At 37.8% G+C, this 20,753-nt stretch overlaps 2 protein-coding genes and 1 long non-coding RNA gene across 3 annotated transcripts; 2 read left to right on the plus strand and 1 right to left on the minus strand.

Moving 5' to 3' along the window:
- Positions 1 to 4: 4 nt before the first annotated feature.
- LOC149098370 (uncharacterized) lies at positions 5 to 20,310 on the minus strand. The gene is made up of 2 exons (XR_016203985.1): positions 19,758 to 20,310; positions 5 to 2,263 (listed from the first exon to the last, which is right to left on the minus strand). It is a non-coding gene; the product is annotated as an uncharacterized LOC149098370 (long non-coding RNA).
- On the plus strand, positions 5,472 to 7,746 carry LOC110052492 (melanocyte-stimulating hormone receptor-like). The gene has a single exon (XM_089278352.1). The coding sequence runs from the start codon at positions 5,617 to 5,619 to the stop codon at positions 6,664 to 6,666; it is 1,050 nt and encodes a 349-aa protein (XP_089134478.1). The 5' UTR covers positions 5,472 to 5,616; the 3' UTR covers positions 6,667 to 7,746.
- Positions 12,853 to 15,727, plus strand: LOC110052493 (uncharacterized). The gene has a single exon (XM_089278691.1). It carries the CDS (start codon positions 13,405 to 13,407, stop codon positions 14,164 to 14,166), a length of 762 nt encoding a protein of 253 aa, XP_089134817.1. The 5' UTR covers positions 12,853 to 13,404; the 3' UTR covers positions 14,167 to 15,727.
- Positions 20,311 to 20,753: the final 443 nt, after the last annotated feature.

Genomic DNA, 20,753 nt, shown 5'->3' on the forward strand with positions numbered 1-20,753 from the left:
TCAGTTAGCCAGACAATCATTTTTAATGCAGACCGAATTACCCACAGCTTAAAATGTGTTAGGCCCAGTTCAGACGCCGAACTTTTCATGAGCCGAACCAAATACATTGAATTAAGTACACGAAAAGTTCGGCGTCTGAATCAGTTAAGAAGGGCTATTTGAATTTGGAACGGCCCAGCCGTTCTTCCCGCCTAGCTCAGCCGGGAATTTCGGCTTTGGAACGGCTTTGATTCAGACGTCGAACTTTTCATGAGCCGAACCTAATGTATAAATTATTATAACGTATTTTACAAGCAGTTTTTACTTTGCCTGAAAATCGCTGACATTTCGATGATGTGTTTTGGTTTAAACTAAATAAAGTTCGGCGAATTAAGTTTGACGTCTGAATCAACAGGTGTACTTTTCATAATTTGGGTCGGTCCAAATTCGAATTAAGTTCGGCTCATGAAAAGTTCGGCGTCTGAACTGGGCCTTAGAGATTGACTATGAACTTCAATACACTGAAACCAACACTGGTACTATTCATCAAGAAGCTACAATAGAAGGATATCAGTACTGTACCTCCTTAGATAGAGCCTTTCAATCACTTATATCCGAAAATTTCAACAATTTTGTCTTGACAATAGGCTGTACTGCAGTGGCTATCTATTGTAGTGACAATATGGGCTTGAAAATATTTTTTCTCATGCAAGGGATGTTTATGGTAGAAGCCATCCTCAAGGTACTAGTGTGCTGCTTGAAGCATCATCACCGAATAGCTTAGTACATTATTTTCAGAGTATACATAACAATGATATATTTGAGTTGAAAGGGGTTAAAATTGATAAAGTTCAAAATAATACCCTTTTTAAGAGGCATGCCTGTGAAACCAGAAAGTTCAATGTCAGTTGTGCTTGGTCTATCGGCTACCATTGAAGTTTTAAATGACAAGCAAGATTCACCGACATTAAAAATGAACGATGAACTTCTTAAAGAACTGATAAACGAAGATGTTCTTCATTTTGACGAGAATGCTCTAGCCGAGAAATTACCCTTCATTGACAACTTTGCGGTCGAATATGACGACAATTTCACAGTACTATCTGTCGTCCTACAAAAGAACAAGATCGAATGAAGAGACAAATCACCGCCAACATGAACAGTTTCCCTTGGCGACAATGATAATATATACTAGTATAGGTGTACTTTTGTTTTACTTGGGTTACATTCTGTAACTGCAAAAATGTTAATCAAAATATAAACAAGAACAGATCATGCAAGAAACTGAACAAAGAACATTGAACCTCATGTTATGACTTGTGAATTGTTCCTCCGTTAGACTTATTTGTCGTTGTTTCCGGTTAATTCACAGGAAAACAACACAGCATTGATACCAAATATTGAGACATTTCCATCGTTTTGTTACAGTTTTGTTATACATAATTCCCAAAATTTATGCTCTGCCAAGAGCACTCAATCTAGCTATATAATGTAGCAGTGGTTTCAGGGATTTTTCTATTAAAAACAATAATTATGAAATATTGAACAGTACTATTGCTTTAATCTACTGATTTCTGACAACTCCCCTTGGGTCAACATTTAGCAACAAACTATGACTCAACACCAATAATAGACAAAACATTACCTTCTCCTTGCAATTTAAGGTAAATACATTACCTACTCAGGGTTTTTAAGGACCTTGAAAGTCCTTGAAGATGCTTGAATTTAAAAATAAAAAAATTCAAGGCCTTGAAAGTACTTCAATTCGAGGACTAGGGCTTGATTTTAGCAATGCTTTTCCTTAAGCAATTTTCAAGTTGAAAATTACAGTACTTTCATGGCAAAGCTGAGAAATAATATTAAATAATTATAAAACTGCTTATGCAAACCATTCCAAAAGCGGTCCTTTAATTATCTAAAACTTGGCCTTCAAAGTAATTGAAAAGTCCTTGAATTTCAACCTTTGGCATTTGTAGGAACCTACTCCTATATGGTAATATATTATTTTGATTGTTTTCTAGTACCATAACAACATTCATTACACTCAGCAGACAAAAATAAACACAAGTAGAATTATTCATGACTAGCAATAACGAAATTGCGTGACAACAGTGACAATCGCAATATGGCAGTCCCCTAAAGATAACTCCAGATGTGCGATATTGAAAGCCCGAGTTCACGCAGCCATGCGTCTTGTTTTTTTCAGTTTTGTCGGTGACCAGACCCAAACTTCCTCTCAACCAAATCTTGAGTCACGCAACCTGTGATGTTTACTCGCCAAAAGCTGTTGAAACATTAAGACAAGGACAATGTTACGGATATTGTCTTCTTTATTTGTGTGTAAAATATATTTTCTTTGCTTTTATCAAAGCGTTGGATTCGAAGGGAAATAATAAATGCGCTAAAAAAGGTTTTACGTCAGCCATGGAATGCGCTGACGTTGCAGCTTTCACTTTCGCTACGTGACGAACAAGATCGTGTTTACTTTGCAAGTTGATTTCGGCAGAAGCGACGGTCATCAATTTATTTGCAATTTTGCGAATAGTTCTTGTGGTTTTAGGCAACGAGGTCGGTGATCAGAAGGAAAATTAAATATTTGCAAGCCAAGCAAAGAACATGTCAGAACACGCAAGGATTACGTCATTGGTGGGGAAATAACCACCGTATTAAAAATAGCCGTGAAGAACAGAATTCTTAAATTATGTGACTCGTGTGACTACTTTTCCATCCCTTTACTCGTGGAAAACACCAATGAAATTTAATCATGACTTTTAAGAAAGAAAGCAATTGTTAATAGTGTTGCTATCGAATCGTTTATATCGTTCATATCGTTCATGCCCATACATATCCCGAAGAACGTTCCAGATTAAGACCATTACGTCATCGGAGATTTCACAACGGCTACGACTGACGGCGCAATAATAGATTTTGAGTTGATCAAGAGATGTGACCAAATGGGCTGAAATTTCAAATCTCTGCTCGGAGGCGAAAAGTACTTTGCTCATCATCTCCGAATCAACCAATCAGAACGCGTGAAAAAGGCTATTCGCTTGTGTGTTATTTACTAATTGTCCTTAGTGCACTTCACTTTAATACTGTGTACTCTTATGCAAATAATTATTCTAGTGTATAAGTAGGAAATGTAGTGCAATTACAAAGACTGATAAGTGGAAAGTAAGAAATGCATTGCAAGTAATGGACCTTAAGCATGGTGCTGTAAGTGATTTAGGTAAGTAAGCAAGAAAGTGAGTGATTGAGTGAGTAAATTAGTGAGTGAGTGAGTGAGTGAGTGAGTACGTACGTCAGTAAGAAATTAAGCAGGTTGTCAGGTAGGTAAGAAAGTAAGCACGAGCAAATCAGTTAAATAGGCATAACTCTGACGGATTCAAAGCTGTATCGCAGGGTTTCATTTTCAGTTGTGGTAGCCTGATCATTGGGCGTTCCCGGAGATAACAAACGGAGACAGCCAGAATTCCGTAGAAGTAGGTAAAATACGGTACACTGAGTTATTCCTTTATACATGACGCAGCTATCTTGCATCTAGTTCTTTTGCATACTGTCTGTTAAAGGTGGAATAATTTGTGTTTGTGGTATGTTCATAGCATCCTAGATTAAGGCTTTCGTGATCCAGGTGAAAGGTTCTTTACTTTATGGGTTTTTTGTATTTTACACTTTCATTATTGACACTAGCTGTCGTGATGTAATCACCAGATCCATGGCGAGTGCTGACGAGGCAATCAATAACGACATTAAGGATGTTCGCGCGAAAATGTTCCAACATTGATATTTTTCTGAGGCTTTTACCACTGTAAGATGATGAGTTAGTCATCTCAGAAATGTAAAAAAAAAAAAAAAAAAAAAACATGCCCTGAGAACATGCCCTGACGAACACCCTAAATCTGAAAAAATCGGGCTTCGTTAGCGAATAAGGCCACATTGTCTGTAAGCCCCCAAATACTACAATTAGATCTTTAAAGTGAATTGTTCTCTGCCAAATATTGTTTAAGTGGACCTATGAAATGAATTTAGTCAACTGGTGAGGTTCCTTAAAGAACAAGTTCGCATTTAACGACCATAGTTTCACACGCCTTGCAGCCGCAAGATGGCAGGATTCGATGTCCCGTGAACTTCCCACATTGATTTTTTGTTCATTTCTGGACAATGTAGAAATGATTGTAAATAAAATCTGTTTCTGGAAAGAAAAGTTTGGGTTACCGAGTGTCCAAGATCATTAAATCCAAGCAAAGCTATAGCAATGGCCATCTGCCCTATCATTGTACATTTTAGTACTTAGCGCGCGCGCGCGCGCGCGCCCGATGCATGACGTGGCGTGTGAATTTGCGTGCGCTGTAAGGATGCACGATTGATAAAACAACAACAAGGAGCAATCCATTAGTCTAAACAAAGAATAACGCATATATTAACCTCCATAGAAACGGTTTTCATGTCGCAATTTTTGCTGTTACGTGCTCTTCTTTACATCCTTTGTCTGGTAATTAATTACTTAGTTTTTATTTTCGACTGCTTTTTATGTAGCTACAGGAGTGAAATTAAGATTTTCAGCGGGTCATCTGCTTGGAGCTACAAAGGTTATTTAAAATGCCACGAAAAGTGAATAATAATCCATTTGTGTCCTTACTGAATAATCCTATGAATCTTTCCAAACGTTTTCCAGAAATAAAGTAATTGTTATGGACAAAATTGATCATAACTTGAATTAATTCAATTATTTTTTTCCTTAACCTTCAAACGTTAAAAAAGTACAATGTGAATTAAATCCTTTAAAGATAAACTCCAACGATAATAACGTTAAATTGCAACATTGATGTTTCAAAATTCCATCCCAATTTCAAGGTCAATGGAAAAACTTGAGGTTGCACTATTTACTTTGCTATTGGTAAACGTGAGATCGTTTTTGAATGAACAGCCGCTGCCGGAGGCGACAGTCGCACAATCGAAAGCTTCCGACTTCTGCAAATTAAGTTCAGTTTCAATGTTGACGTCTCCAAATGTCTCCGTAGCCAAAATAGAATTCGCGATTCCTAGAACATAAGCCGTCACACGACAGCATTCGGGGTAAAAAATAATTTTCGTAATAAACAAAATGTCATCGTTGTCTTTTACGATTACCTTTTCAAGCAATCTCATTAATAGCGTTAGCAGCCAGCCCGCATAAAAGCTTTTTTTATGGAAATATCTTAAAATAACTGGCATGAAATCTACTCAAAAATCTCCATTTTGATAGAATCGGGAAGGAGTAAGTTATTTTACGATAAAATGTGACATGAATTATCTATTTCATTTAATCTTTGGTCCGCAACAAATCTTTAGATAAAGCTACGCAAAACTAAGAGGACTTAAATCATGTGTTTGCAAACGCAATGTGATTTCAATGTTTAGTGTTTCCTCGAGCTATTAAGTCTTTCCTTAATGTATAGTTTTACAAGCTGACCATTTAAAAGCGTTTTTTATTTAATCAAATCTTCAGAAGCGGTGGCGCTGGTTGGAGGAACATGATCTATGGTTTGGCCTCTGCTTATGCGCGTAACAGGTGAAGTTTGGACCATCTACCAAACCAAGTACTCAAATTTATAAGACTGCCAAATCCAGTAGATTTCTCGTGGTTTCGTTATTTACATGTCTGAACTTATGGCATCGCTCATTACATGTAACGCAAGCTGTTTGGGTAACAATGGTTCAAGCAATGAAACTGAAGCTGAAGACGAAGACACGTTTCTTCCTTCGCCATTGATTGTACTTTTGTCCTTCATGTGCCTGCTGATCGTTGCAGTTAATGGCCTCGTAATCTTCTTGATCTACAAAAAGAGATCACTGAGAACAATCACCAACATGTTTCTTGCTTCACTGGCACTTTCAGATCTCATGTCAGCTTTGTTGGGAATTCCTCTTCTTGTCGTCTGTTTGGTGAGAGATGTCATCAAAGTTTGCTTATCTTCCTCAATTATTATTCGATTCACCGCGATTTCTTCAGTCTGCCATGTTCTGCTAATCGCTTGTGATCGTTACATTTTTATAATTCACTCCATAAATTACCATTTTCTTGTAACAAAACGGCGAGCTATGGTCGCCGTTTTTGCCATTTGGTTTTTGTCATTTCTAGCTTCTGTTATTCAGTTGTCTTGGCATAATCTCCAAGAAGCAGCCTTGACCGAATTTGACGAAACAGCCGAAGAAATTGATATAAAATACAGTCTAGCTTGTATCGTGCTGTTCTTTGCTATTCCTTTGTTGTTAATGTGCTGTTTATATGGACACATATTTTACATTTCGTTAAAACGCAACAAACGTGACCGTCAATTGAACAAGAATCTTCAGCAGCCCAATCGATCGGCACTCCAGGAGTGGCGAGCTCGCAGCGTTTTGTTGATCACAATGGTGATTTTTGCCGGCTGTTGGTTGCCATATTTCTTGATGGTACTTGATGCACATATGGAATCATCCCCGTTTTCTCCTCTACCAGTTTCTCTTGAGCGCCTGCTGATTTTTGTCGGCTTTGTCCCTCAGCTGTTAAACCCAGTCCTGTGCACATTAGCCAAGAAAGATTTTCGACATGCATTGAAAGAAGTGTTCTTGCCAAGGCAAGCTCCCCTTGAGAATAAACATAATGTGCGTTTTCATATCACCCGCAATCAGTTTGGTGTCAACCACAACGTAGAGTGCGAATGAGAGAGGCCGCAGCGGCGCAGCGGCGACCGGGAAAAATGACTCTATCGTGTGATACTGAAGTTTCGGACCCCGTGGGAACTTTAACCACAATATGCAAAACAGATTGTACATTGCATTCAGGATCAGATTGAAAGGTAACAAACTGAAAGTAGCAATAGGAAAGGGGTGAAGGTTGAACAGTGGTGTAATCTATCTACTTTCACGAAATCTTCGACGCAATCTTCCCAAACCGTGGCTGATTTCAGAAACCAAAAATAAAAAATATTTGGAATAATCCACACAACCGTGGAAATGCTGTGGCAAGCCGGTGCGGGAAACAGAAAAAAAGAAAGAGTCCAACGTAGTGGATTGGACTACACATCATGCACCGGAAAAATTAGGGAAATAAACTACAGATAATCGATGAAGGAAGGAGAAGAACATGATAAATAATTCGTAAATGAAGCAGGAAGTGTATTTGTTGATAAAAAGCTGGTTGCCTCAGTAAAGTTTCAAAGCTAAAATTCAGACCAGTGAAAGAAAACGTCATCGATTCTTAAAATGTTATTTTAGTTGAATCCTCTCTCACATGCACAGTCAAGCCTTTCAGCAAATACTGAGAAGACAACCATTTGTTAAAAGGTGTCGTGACCTCAGCACTTGCTAGAATTTATAGCTTTCAACTGATTTATGTGTGCTTTAATTTGGAAAAAGCTTTTTTTCAAAGACTCGGTCAGATAACACATGAACGCTCTCGACAATTGTCATAGTGAACTGTCGCGAGGACCAAGAATATCACTTTGCTTGCGTATATTGAATTCAAATCAGATGTAGTTTCATTTATTGGTTTACATTTGACGGTACTGATGTGATGGTACAGTAGTTCTAACTCTAGAATGTCATTAGAATAAATCTACCGGCAAAGGTATAAAGCAGAGTCGCTAACGCAATAAATACAGTGTATTGTTGGCGACTGATATGCTAAAATATCAATCGGGTCAGTAGAACCTCAAGTAACGCCTGCGGTTAAACCATTCCAAAAAAAAACACTCGTGTTGTTGATTAGTTAGATTGCATAAGAGAATAAAAAAGGATCACATATGTTTGTCTCTTGTAACTGTTGTTTATTCATGTGGAGATTCCCACGAAAAACTTTTATATGTGATTGTTCCCGACCTCCTGATTACGTGTTTCAGTCTCAGCAATTCGCCCGATGGCGATAAAAGTCACAATAGACGTTTTCCAAGCAGAGAAGAAAAATTTTAAACTTAAAAGGACTTAAAAATGAAACAAATTATTGTAAAACAAACTTTTAATTGAAGAAAAATTGAAAAATTGTAACTTTTTTGAACTACGTGACAACCCTTGCAACCAGCTACAAACATTTGGCAAATTTGGTGCTTTTAGTGGAAATACTGCTTCCAAGTGCAGTGACAAAAATGTTATGATGTCCCATTGTTTATATCGTTATCTGTAAATAAAAATACATCGAAAACCCTTGTGATGATCTCTTTGAAACGGATCTGCCAGGTCGGATTGGTGGAGATGATGTGTTGAACGTTTTTAAGTTCGTGTTTGAAGTGAAAAGCCAGAAAAAGTATACAACTTTAACCCCAGTCATTATGTAAATTTTGAAATGAAAAGGGTGAAATAGTATCAATAGAAGCTGGGCTGTCCAATTCCCTTCCGCCCAGACATTCCTGAATCAGACGCTTTTGAAAGGAAATACTATCTCGATAACAAAATGTCCTTGAAGCACTATCTATATTTCCTGTGTTTATAATTGTCAACTTTTGAAGGGCACGATCGTTTCTAAAGTCAGATGTGACTAGTCTGCGTGGTAATGGCAAGCACATTATCTGTTTCTTTTCGCTTATGCAGATGCTTCAAGTACTTAAAATATAGCTGTAGAGGCGATAAAATTATCATATTCTCTTGGGCTAACTTGTTAAGAGGAAAGAAAGAAAAGAAAAAAGAAAATAAAAGATGGAAGAATTATCTAAAACAAAACAATGTTTTTTCGTTGGTTGAAAATTCCTGGTAGACGATCATACACAGCACGCTTGACGTTTTAAAATGGAAATTCTTTCTTCCTCTTACAGCAGTGACAAAATGTCACAAAGACTATATTCTTTTCCAATGTTTATATTTCATAAATGTGAAGACTCTTGAACCGGATATGCCTGGCACAATGTGTGCATATCGGTTAAAATGGTGTGCACGACAAAATCCGATTGGAGAGGCCCAGAAAATCAAATCGGATGAATGGGGTGCAAATAAAGGCATATTTCACAGTCAAAGGTACCATCGATCTTCTCAATAAGTTAGATAACTGGTTGTGACCCGCGTCACGACTTGAAACGTCTCGTTCATATGCAATTCCAAATGCTTCGTCCTTGTCGACCTAGTAAACTGAAAATTAATGAAACTAGATTTATAGACCCTTTTCATAAATGGCTGCCGATTTAAAATTATTTTGTATGCATTTAAATTAGCCTCACTAAACTGGTTTAGGAGTAAAAATTATTTTGAATTATCAACTCAAAAACGACGTTAGTCAGGCTAATTTTAATACTTACAAAAGAATTTCATTATAATAGGCAGCAATTTATGAAAAGGGTCTATAAGGAAGCTAAAATCCGCGCGGTGAAATTTAACAATTAATTACCTCGAAGCAGTAGAATCAGTTCTAGGAAGGAGTAGTAACCAAATAGGACGAACACAAAATCATATTTACAGGCAAAAGTAGAAGAAGCAATTGCTTGCACTTCCCTTTGTGAAGTCTTAGTTGTGGGAAAAAGTAAAAATCCAATCTCTATGTAAAATTACAATAACTTCAATGCCCCGCAGTCTATAGTCTTAACAGATTTTCCTCCAAAAGTCTTATTCAAACCGCTTGTGTTCATTAACTTCATTTCAAAGTTTCAGAAAAATGATGCACTTTTCTTAAATAGATATGTGAAAAGAGTACTTTCTTTCAATAAAGGGTATTTGAAAGGGGTAGCTTTTCAGTCAAAATGGTATCCTAAAGGGTATGCAGGATTGCACCTCAGGTAGGGACCTCCCAGTATAGCACTTTCTAAAGTAAACCCCTCGAGACCTAAGCATACTATAAAGATCTCTATGTTCACTAGCAAATCTTACGGTATGCTAAAACTCGGTCGGAAAACTGACAAACTGCGAAACCTGCAAAAATTGTCCTTGGAATCTAAAAGTGCGCAGATTTAAAAAGTCTAGATATCGTTGAAGCTATACAACAATTTCTCAATGTCGGACAGTTATACAGTTGACTCATAGCCTTCACCTTGTATGTTACTGCAGATTATACTAAGTGTTTTGTTAGTATACCCGAGCCGAGAAGTTTCGCCCACTGCAAAAACCCAAACAGTATTCGGAGTCGCGTACTATTTCTTTATAAACATCAAGTACTCTTAGAAAATTTGGACCAGTCCTTATGTCGAAATTCTGTAATGTTTTCCAAATTTCAATCACGCCAAAAATGTTTAAAGTCGGCGAGCTCGGTTTATCGCGCGGAGCTCAAGCTCCGATAATTCGTCAATTAGAAAACCAAAATGACTGAAGGAATCGCATGGCATTTTCAGTGAAACATATGATACTCTCAAGAGGTCTAAATAACGCTTTGCTTCGAAAATCTGTAATAACATCATTCCCAGCTACCGGGATCATAATTACTACGTGATAAAAACAAAACTCAATATAGTCGCTTAATATTATCTATTTTTACTTGATCGAAAAATAATCGATGTGAATGGAATAAGCACCTTAAAATGAGTGATGTGACCAGGTCCTGCGCGAAATCTCGCATGGAATTGAAGGGAGCGTTGATTAAAGAACACCAACATTTATGATTCTCTTGTCCTTACTTTTTGCAAACCACGGTAATCGTGACAGAGCTTGTTGACGTCACCAGAAACATCGCTGAAAATTTCGAACTAAAACTTTCAGTCTAGCTCAAATAAAACACAAAAGATTTATGTAAAACCCAACTTACCACAACAGCCAGTTTTGTTATTCTCCTTCACATTTCACCGCCCTTTACAATCAGTTCGTCAAATTATTATTAAAGAAGCTCAAAATCTAGTTCTTAAATTTTCGTTCCTTTTCCGCCGGAAATGGGCGACAGAAAAAGCGCTACTTATTTTAAGAACCACGCATGCCCTCAGACCGCGCACACAAAATATGTCTTAATTTTCCCCATCCTAAACTGAAAACCAGTTTTACAAATAATGCATTAAACCATCAGTTGGCGAAGGATCCCGGAATGAGAAAATTCTGCATTGATCTGATTAGGTCCATTGTGCATTCGTTTTACCTTTGTACAGTCGAGTAGTCCATTATAAATTATATTGGCCGCTTTCTACATTTTATATTAACTGAGTGTAAGGTTTGCTTCTTACCTGTACATAATTTTGGAACAAAATAATGGGAGATAATGAAGGACGTTTTTTATTGCCTCGTAAAGATCAAGTGTTTTCCAATATAGCCTCATCGTTTTGCGCTCTTGCAGAAACAAAACGGAGATATCCCGAATCCAGTAAAAGCAGGTAATCTAAGCAAACGTTATTCCTTTATGCACGAGGCAGGTATCTTGTATGTGGTGCTTTCAAGGGCTGTTTGATAAATAGATTATAATTTGTCTGGTACGCTTGTAGCATTAGGTTGTCGTGATCCAGTTGAAGTGTTTTTCATTTTAGATCACGTGGGGGTTTCATTTATACCATTTATTATTGACTTTAGATGCCGTGATGAAATCACCAATTCAAATCCACAGTGAGTGCTGACGTGGCGATCAATATCGACAGTAAACATAGTTATCTTTTATCTAAGAAATTCATTTTATAAATGAGGACTCGATTAATTCAAAAGAAACAAAAAAAGTAGCAATCCATTTAGAAATTGATTGTGAGGTTCTTCATACGTATTTAAAAGACAAAGTATCAACAAAGAATAAAGCTCGTATTAAGATGAATGCTTGGTCTTGCATTGTGCATCCTTACTGCGTATAATATCAGGTGCAATTAGCGCGCGCACATTACCAAAGTAGCGGCTTTTTCTAAACGGGTTGGCCTACGAGCGACAAATCATCGTGCTTTTTTCTCGAAAAGGAGTCACGGGATCTGACCATTGTTTCATTTAGTTTGAATACAGCGATCACCTTCTTTCTATACAGTAAATATAGATGAATTTCTATTGCAGAGTGAAAAATTAGTACGGAATATGAGAGCATAGCTTAAGTACTCGTAAAAGATAATATGTGGCCTCAAGATCACTGAGTGCTTGAACGTGTTGAATCCCTGTCGACTAAATATGGGTGACTTCATGATCATGAAACGTACATCAAATTGCTCCTCGACATTCATGCAACACATCATTGTTGTAATTCTCGCTTAACGTTCTCCCCACAGAGCGTAAAGTAAATGGTTCAGATATAAACGTTTCTGACAGCAGAAAATTTAAGGAATTACGGGGTTTATTAAAGGTCCTTCTGCTCCTAAAAAAATACCGGGACCTCGATATGAGCAGCCAACAGGTGAAGTTTAAAAGAAAATCCATGAAGAGTTCTATTTTGAAGGAATTACCTTAACCTCGACAGAAACTGTTTTATGTGGCAATTTTGCTTTTACCTGCTCATCTTTACATCCATTGTCTTGTAATTAACTACTTAGTATTCAATTTCAGTAACATGCTTTCTACATATAGCTGGGATTGAAACTAAGATTTTGACCTGGTCATATGCCTGCAAATACAAAGATTATATTAAAATGTCGCTAAGAGTGAATAATGTTTAATTTGTGTCCTCAGTGGTTAATCCAATGAATCCTTCGGAATGTTTTCCGGAAAGGAAGCAACTTTTAAGGACAAAATTCATGATAACTTGAATTAATTTTATGACCTTTTGCTTCGCCTTGAAACGCTAACAAACACAATGTGAAAATAAATCACGCTTTACAGGTAAATTACAAGAATAATAACGCAAAATTTCAATACTGATGTTTAAAAAGTGCATTCCAGTTTAAAGATCAATGGAACAAACTTGTGTTTGCACTATTTATTTTGCTATTGATATACGTGAGATATGCTATCAAAGAAGAGCCGCTGCCTGAAGCGGCACTCGCACAATTCAAAGCTTTCGACTTCTGCATATTAAGTTCCATTTCAATGTTGACGTCTCCAAATGTCTCCGTAGCCAAAATATAATTCGCGATTCCTCAAACATAAGCCGTCACACAACAGTGCTCGGTGTAAAAAATAATTTTCGTAATGAACAAGATGTCATCGTCGTCTTTTGCGAGTACCTTTTCAAGCAATCTCATTAACAGAGTTAGTAGACCACCCGTATGGAAGCTCTTTTTATGGGAATATCTTAAAATAACTGAATCTATTTCATATGTGGTCCGCAACAAATCTTCAGATAACGCAGTGCAAAACTGACGACCGCACGAGACTGAGATAACTTGAATTTAGTGTTTGCAAAGGAAACGTGATTTTAATGTTTAGTGTTACCTCAAGCTATCAACTCTTTGCTTAATGTATTAATTTACAAGCTGACCATTTAAAGGCACATCTTCAGAAGCGGTGGCATTTGTCCAAGGAACCTGATCTATGGTTTGGCCTCTGCTTATGCACGAAACAGGTGAAGTTTGGAACATCTACCTGACCAAGTACTCAAATTTATAAAACTGGCAAATCCAATAGACTTCACGTGGGCTCGACATTTATACATGTACGTCTCTACTTATGGCATCGTTCAGAACGTCTAACGCAAGCTGGGTGAGAAACAATGGTTCAAGCAATGAAACTGAAGCTGAAGACGAAGACACGTTTCTTCCTTCGCCATTGATTGTACTTTTGTCCTTCATGTGCCTGCTGATTGTTGCAGTTAATGGCCTCGTAATCGTCTTGATCCACAAAAGGAAATCACTGAGAACCATCACCAACATGTTTCTCGCTTCACTGGCGCTTTCAGATCTCATGTCAGCTTTGTTGGGAATTCCTCTTCTTGTCATCTGTTTGGTGAGAGATGTCATCAAAGTTTGCTTATCTTCCTCAATTATTATTCGATTCACCGCGATTTCTTCAGTCTGCCATGTTCTGCTAATCGCTTGCGATCGTTACATTTTTATAGTTCAATTGAACAAGAATCTTCAGCAGCGCAATCGATCGGTACTCCAGGAGTGGCGAGGACGCAGCGTTTTACTGATCACAATGGTGATTTTTGCCGGCTGTTGGTTGCCATTTTTTTTGATGGTACTTGATGCACATATGGAATCATCCACGTTTTCTCCACTACCAGTTTTTCTTGAGCGCCTGCTGATTTTTGTCGGCTTTATCCCTCAGCTGTTAAACCCAGTCCTGTGCACATTAGCCAAGAAAGATTTTCGACATGCATTGAAAGAAGTGTTCTTGCCAAGGCAAGCTCCCCTTGAGCGTAAACACAATGTGCGTTTTCATATCACCCGCAATCGGTATGGTGTCAGCCACAACGTAGAGTGCGAATGAGAGACAACGACCTGGAAAAAAATGACTACACCGAGTGATAATGAAATATCGGACCTCGTGGTTTTAACCACGACATGCAAAACAGATTCTTCATGGCACCAAGGATTAGACTGAAACGTAACAAAAGTATCGATATGAAGAGATTTTTTTCGAGTAAAGATTTGACAGTGGTTTTTAAAATCTGCGCACATCCTCAAAATTCTGCGGTGCAATCTTGCTGAAACCTAGTTGATTACCATGCAGAAACAAAGAAGAGTTCGAAATAATCCACACTGCCGTGGAAATGCTGTGGCACCTAGATGAAGGAAGTAGATACGGAATATACATGAGGTAAAGAGCCCTGTGTAGTGGATCGGAGAACAGAACTTATACATGTACAACGGGAAACTGTATTATCGATAATGAATTCAGGATCAGGACAATAAGATAATGATAAATAATTCGTAAAAAAGCCATAACTGTATTCGTTGATAGAAAATTAATCTGATTGCTACAGTTAAGTTTGAGACCTGTTGAAAACGTCATTGATTGTTAAACTGCAAGAAAAGGTACCATTTTCGTTGAACTCCGTCACCCGTGACCATTCACGTCTTTTAGCGAAAATGGCAAGTGGACCATTAAAGACCATTAAAGGTCATTAAAGATGTCGTGACTTCATCAGGTAGGTATTAAAGATTCCAATATAATATGTGTATTTCAGTTTGTAAAATAAAAGGTTTCCTTTAAGTCCTGGTCAGACAATATCAAGTCAACGTTCGTGACAATTGTCACGGTCAGCTCTCGCTTTCAAGTTGTTGTTGTTGTTGTTGAATTCAAATCAGATTTAGTTTCATTTCTCGGTTTACATTTGACGGTGCTAATGTTATTGTCTTATCTCTGGAATATCATTAAAAGAAACTTGGCGTCGAAGGTATACAACAAAATCGCCAATACAATAGATTTACTGTTGGCTAAACCACTGGCACTGATAAGTATAAAAATATTTATCTTGTCAGCACACCCTCAAGAAACGCCCGCGGTTAGGACTTTCCCAACAAAAACCTCGTTTCGATGGTTAGTTAGATTGTCTTTAAGCATAAAAGATTTTAATCTTTGTAACTGTTGATTAATTGTGGAGAATTCCATGAAAAGCCTTTATACGTGATCATTTCGGGATGTTACGATTAATATGGGCTTTAATCTCGGCTATTCGCCCGATAGTGATTAAAATTATAAAAGAAGTCAGTTTCCCGAGCAGAGAAGGGAAAAGAAGGACTGCCAAACTGAAAGCGATAGGAAAATTGTAAAGAGTACAAAAATTAATTTAAAGATTGTAGTTTTTTTTGGCTTTTGAGAATCCTTTCACCCAGCCACAAACATTCTGACGCTTTTAATGAAAATACTTATATATGTCCCATTGTTTATATTTGTAAAAAATAATACAAAAAAAAATGTCAAAAGACCATGGGGTAATTTCTTGAAAGCAGTCTAGCACTGGTAGGGATTATGATTGAAAGTTATTCTAGTTCTTTTTTGTCGTCAAAAACGAAAAGAAAGCAAATAAGTTCAATCGTTATGTAAAGTTTGAAAACTGATAGTGTGAAATGGAAGGTGCGCTGTGCAATTCCATTCCGCTCAGACATTCATGAATCAAACATTTTTAATTACAAAATCTCGGTGAAACACTATCTAAAACTCCTGTTTACTATTGTCAAATTTTGAAGGGCACAATCGTTTCGAAAGTCGGATCTGACTAGTCCGTGTAACAAAGGTGAGGAAATTGTGAGCTTATCGCATTATCAGTTTTTTCGCTCACGCAGATTTTAAAGAGAGCCGATAAAATCTGGCAAACTTGCTACGAGAAAATAAAGAAAGATGAAAATAAATTAAAAGATGGAACATTATTCAAAACTATGCAATGTTTCCCCGTTAGTTGAAAATTCTTGAAAGACAGTCATACACACGGCACACTTGTCGTCTTTAAGTGAACATTCTGTCTTCCTCCTACTTCAATGACAGAATATCACAATGTTGAGACGGATATGCCTGGCCTGATGTGATTATATCGGTTTAAATGCTGTGGAGGACATTTTATCTTATGAAAATTGGACAAGAAAATCAAATCTGATGGTGGATGAGGTGCAAATGAAGGCAAAGTTTACTCCTTTACACTTTGTCAGACTCATGATAGTACGAGTTTAATTTATTTATTATTTTCCTCCTTGCGCACGGTGACTGCGCCCGCAGGAAGGAGAGGCAGCTGTCAAAACTGTGCTGTCCTTTTGAAACGACAAGATAAAAGTCTCTTTCTTTACAGCTAACAAAAAGAAAGACAATATCAAAGTTGCTTTGGCCTCTTTTTAAACTTAACTCGAGAATTCTGGGTTTAATTTGACGAGGAACAACATATTTTGTTCAAAATAACACAACCATTATCCTACCTGGCGACACTCGACGAGCGACGAGCGAGTTATCGGGCCCAGGCGACCCATTTTTGGCGCCAAATTGAAAGCTCGGCGACACAAAAGTTTTCATATTTTTCACTTTTTGCGAGCTCCGGCGGCCCGAAGTGCCGCCAAGCGGAGCACCACAACTTCAGGAACATAACCACATACATGTTTAACAAATTAACGTCAGATTTTCATGCGTCTGTCCTGTTATTGATCATGAATTTCGTCATAATATTGTCAAAGTAGCTGTTGATCTCGAAGCGATAGCCGAGTAGATCCGCAACAAGTTTGATCAACAGCTAAAACGAAAAGGCCCCGAAAGTGGCATAAAGTTTCGCGCGCAACTGTCAACAGTACAGCTATAGGTCCTTTAACCTAACCCATTCATTTATTTGCGTGTAATAACTTGAATGAAAACATCCGCAGAGAAAACACGTGAAAGCTGGCCAACTATGTAAAATGTATTTGCTTACCGTAAATTAATAAAACAAATCCAGCAAGGCATCAGCTTTAAAGAAAATTCTTAGCTTCTTTGCATCACCACTAACTTATTTTAATTTTTTTTTTGATGATTGTAATTTTATATGTAAATTTACCGATGCAATCTTACTTTTTACCAACTTTAATTGTACTTAATTTTTACCGTTTGTAGACTAGAAAACACTACTTATAATTCCTGCCTATAACACTGCCTATAATTCCAAGTGTCCCTATATGTTCAAAGTCGTTTGCCCAGCAGCTGCATCCCTTCTGACCGTGGCGGATCTTGTTGGTAATAACAAGACACGGACACTGAGGACCAGTGTCAACTGCTACGTAGTGAACACGGCGACCTCGGAAATGATATTTACTATCTTGGCGGGACCGTGGATCATAACAGAATACTCCACTGGCTTTAAAATGTTAGCTGCTTTAGCATCAAGGTTACGACGGGTGATTTGTAATGCCAGTCATTGACTTTTATCGCCATGACCCCGTATACAGTTTCCTTGCTAAGTAATTTACTTATAACTTAGGTTCGATCTATCGCCTCTGATTACCCTCTGAAGATGAGCCTAACAACAACAAAGATTTGAAGGATTTTATTGTCGCTGACTTGGATCTTAGCACTTGGAATTAACTTGGTCTCCTACTTCTACTCATCACTTGGGGCCATCTAGATGGACAAGCATTTTGCTCAATCAAGGGAAACACTTTCATGTTGATATATTCTTTGGTGGATCTTATTTTATGCTACTGTGTGCCCCTCATCCTTTTAAGCGCTCTTTAGGCGCTATTGTGTTTGGTTCCTGGGTAGACGTCATCAGGTACCGCCGCCCCAGACTCCCTAAAACGCGGTCGTGAAACACTTAATCGCGACTTTGAAAGGGCATAGAAAGTCGAGGATTCAACCAAATTCAAAACGTTCTTCGCCCAAATGCTTCAAATAAAGTCTAGATTTGTTTTAGCGAAAAAAAATTTTGGAGTTAGGTGCACTTTAAGAACACACCTGGACCAGGTGATAACATGCGGCGACATAAGCAAAACCGAAAGGTCATAAAAATCGTTATATTGATGGTTGTCACTTGTTTCGTATGGTTGACTCGATATCACGTCCATGAATTTCTACAAATTGCCAATTCCGATTTTTTGCTGGAAGACAAGTGCTCCATACTGAGAACACCATCATATGGTTTGTTTCCACTGCTCAGCACTGTCATTGACCCCGTGATTTTGTTTTTGTTTTCAACAAATCAGTTACCGCTCTGCCTTACGTACTATGTCGACGAGCTGCCGTTTACCTCAGTGTAAATGTTCCCGTGATCGCCTACAATAGCACCGCAAATCGAAAGAGAACTGGAATTTCCAGGGACGACGACCACCGGAGTGAGAGCCCACAGCGTCAAGGATAGTGCAAGAATTCTCAGCTTGGCCGGTTTTAAAAGGAAAAAAAAGGTTTTAACTGAAGACACTGTTTTCTAAATCAACTTTTAGGGTCTTTATCAAATTCTATGCCTTCCTCGATCCACCAATACTGCCACGCTCAGTCTTGAAAGTTCTGCCTGAGTTTGCAGTGATCCGGGTCCTTCCTTCGGCGCAGTATCATGTGTACAAAGAATGGCCGGCGACCGTTATACATCAATCAAAACTATAGCGAAATGCCTTTCCGCGCCTTGGCAAACACGCTTCGTTTACTGTTTCCATCGATTTTACGCATTCTTAATTTTGCAATTTTTAACCCTTAAATTTGTATTTCCTTTACTTGGTTTCTCGTTACTTCTTTGCTCGTTACTCGTTTATACTTCGTTACTCTGTTTAGTAACACCCCTTACAAATATCAACAAACAATAAACTAAAATTAGTACCAGTTCTACATCAATTGTCGCGAATATTCAGTTCAATATAAGTAATGTGCAGCTGTTTGCTTTTTTTCCTTGCCTTTTTTATTATTTTTTTTTTCTTAAAGCGCGATGCTCAACGAGTTTGCTGTTAAATTCTGAAAGGTCTCTGAAGAGTCTCTTGGCCGAGATGAAACCCCGCGTTAGGCTTGCAACGAACTATTTTTTCACAAGTATTTGTCACATTTATTGTACGAAATCGTGAACGTGCGATAGAGCGGGCCAGACTGCTAACATCTTGAATTTGCGAACGGGACTTTGAGCGTCCGATGCTCAACGAGTTTGCTGTTAAATTCCGAAAGGTCTCTGAAGAGTCTCTTGGCCGAGACGAAACGCCGCGACAGAATTGCCACGGACTATTTTTTCACAAGTATTTGTCACATTTATTTTTAATGTACCTTATTACATGAAATTTTCGCGACACGTTAATTTCGCGATTTTGAGGTTCGCATATTTCGCGACACCTTAATTTCGCGATTTTGCGAAAAGTTTTCATTTTGACTCACTTTAATTTCGCGTTTTTGAGTGAGACACACTTTATTTATTTGTCGATGTTATTTAACATGTCCCTGAATTTGATCAAACAACTTAATCAACAATGTCCAAATAAACAGAAACGCAACTGATTATGTAAACAGTAACAAGAAAGATGTTCTCACAGTGTCTACAAGGCACGGTTTGTAGTTCATGCTTGAATTCAAGTCACGTTTTTAGTGGTCAATTGACCTCATTATCCATGTACATTAAATATTCCTTTCTGTAGACTCCAAAGAGAAAATGTTACCTTCTAGTTTCCTGACTGATGCTGTTTAATTGTTTGCGTAAATGTCTTGATACGGATCAACAGGCGGTAGCACTTCTTTTCCAGAGGCGACAGTAAGAATGGAGGCATCTACCAAGAACGTTGAAGCAATTGAAATTTAAGCAATTGGTGGAACAGCACTACAAGGAGCCAGTAAATGGACAGTTTGAGTATTGTACAAAAGAAGTGCTACCTGGAGTGGAGACGCAAAGCAGTAGTGATGAAGAGGACCAGAACATTACCACAGGATAGTTCAAAATGATTGTTATAAACGTGTGTAATGGTAATAAAGTCGCTCTTTTAATTATTGACATAATGTGAGTCACTTAATTTTCGCGTCATGTTAATTTCGCGACATTTAATTTTCGCGTCACTTAAATTTCGCGATTTTTTTTAAATCGCGAAATTCGCGAAATTAACGTGTCGCGAAAATTTCATGTAATGAGGTATAAGAAATGAGTGGTCGGTAGCCGGAAAACCCCGAAAGTTTTTTTCAACGGGAAGGTAATGGCGCTCAACATCGGCTCTGGAACATGTGAACAAAGAGCTTCAGACAGATGTGCCTACAGGTAGGAAGTGCGTAAGAGAGGAGCGGACCGGACGAGGCAGGCTCCAGGATGGTATATTTTAATATGAACTATTTATAAAAGATCTGGATAGAACTGTGAAGCATTAGATGGACCGAACGTAACGTCAATCAGCTTTCGTCGAAAAGCAGACAACTGTAAAATTATAATAAAAGCATTCAAGAGTTTATATCATAATTTTTTTTAAAAAAAGATGCATAAATTAGAAGTTATTTTGAAGTCCAACGTGAAAAAACAAAAATGTTATGAAATGAAACAAAACAGACCCTCTTGCTTGTGATGACAGTGCATTCCCGTCCACTCAGGGAATTTCACTGGCATTTCAGTTGGAATGCTTACAAAGGATTAAAATGGTTCATAAATACACATTACTATGTTTTATAAAATGACG

The sequence above is a fragment of the Orbicella faveolata genome, unplaced genomic scaffold (genome assembly GCF_042242905.1).
Source record: "Orbicella faveolata isolate gen_17 unplaced genomic scaffold, um_ofav_v1 contig_46, whole genome shotgun sequence".
Lineage (NCBI taxonomy): Eukaryota > Metazoa > Cnidaria > Anthozoa > Scleractinia > Merulinidae > Orbicella > Orbicella faveolata.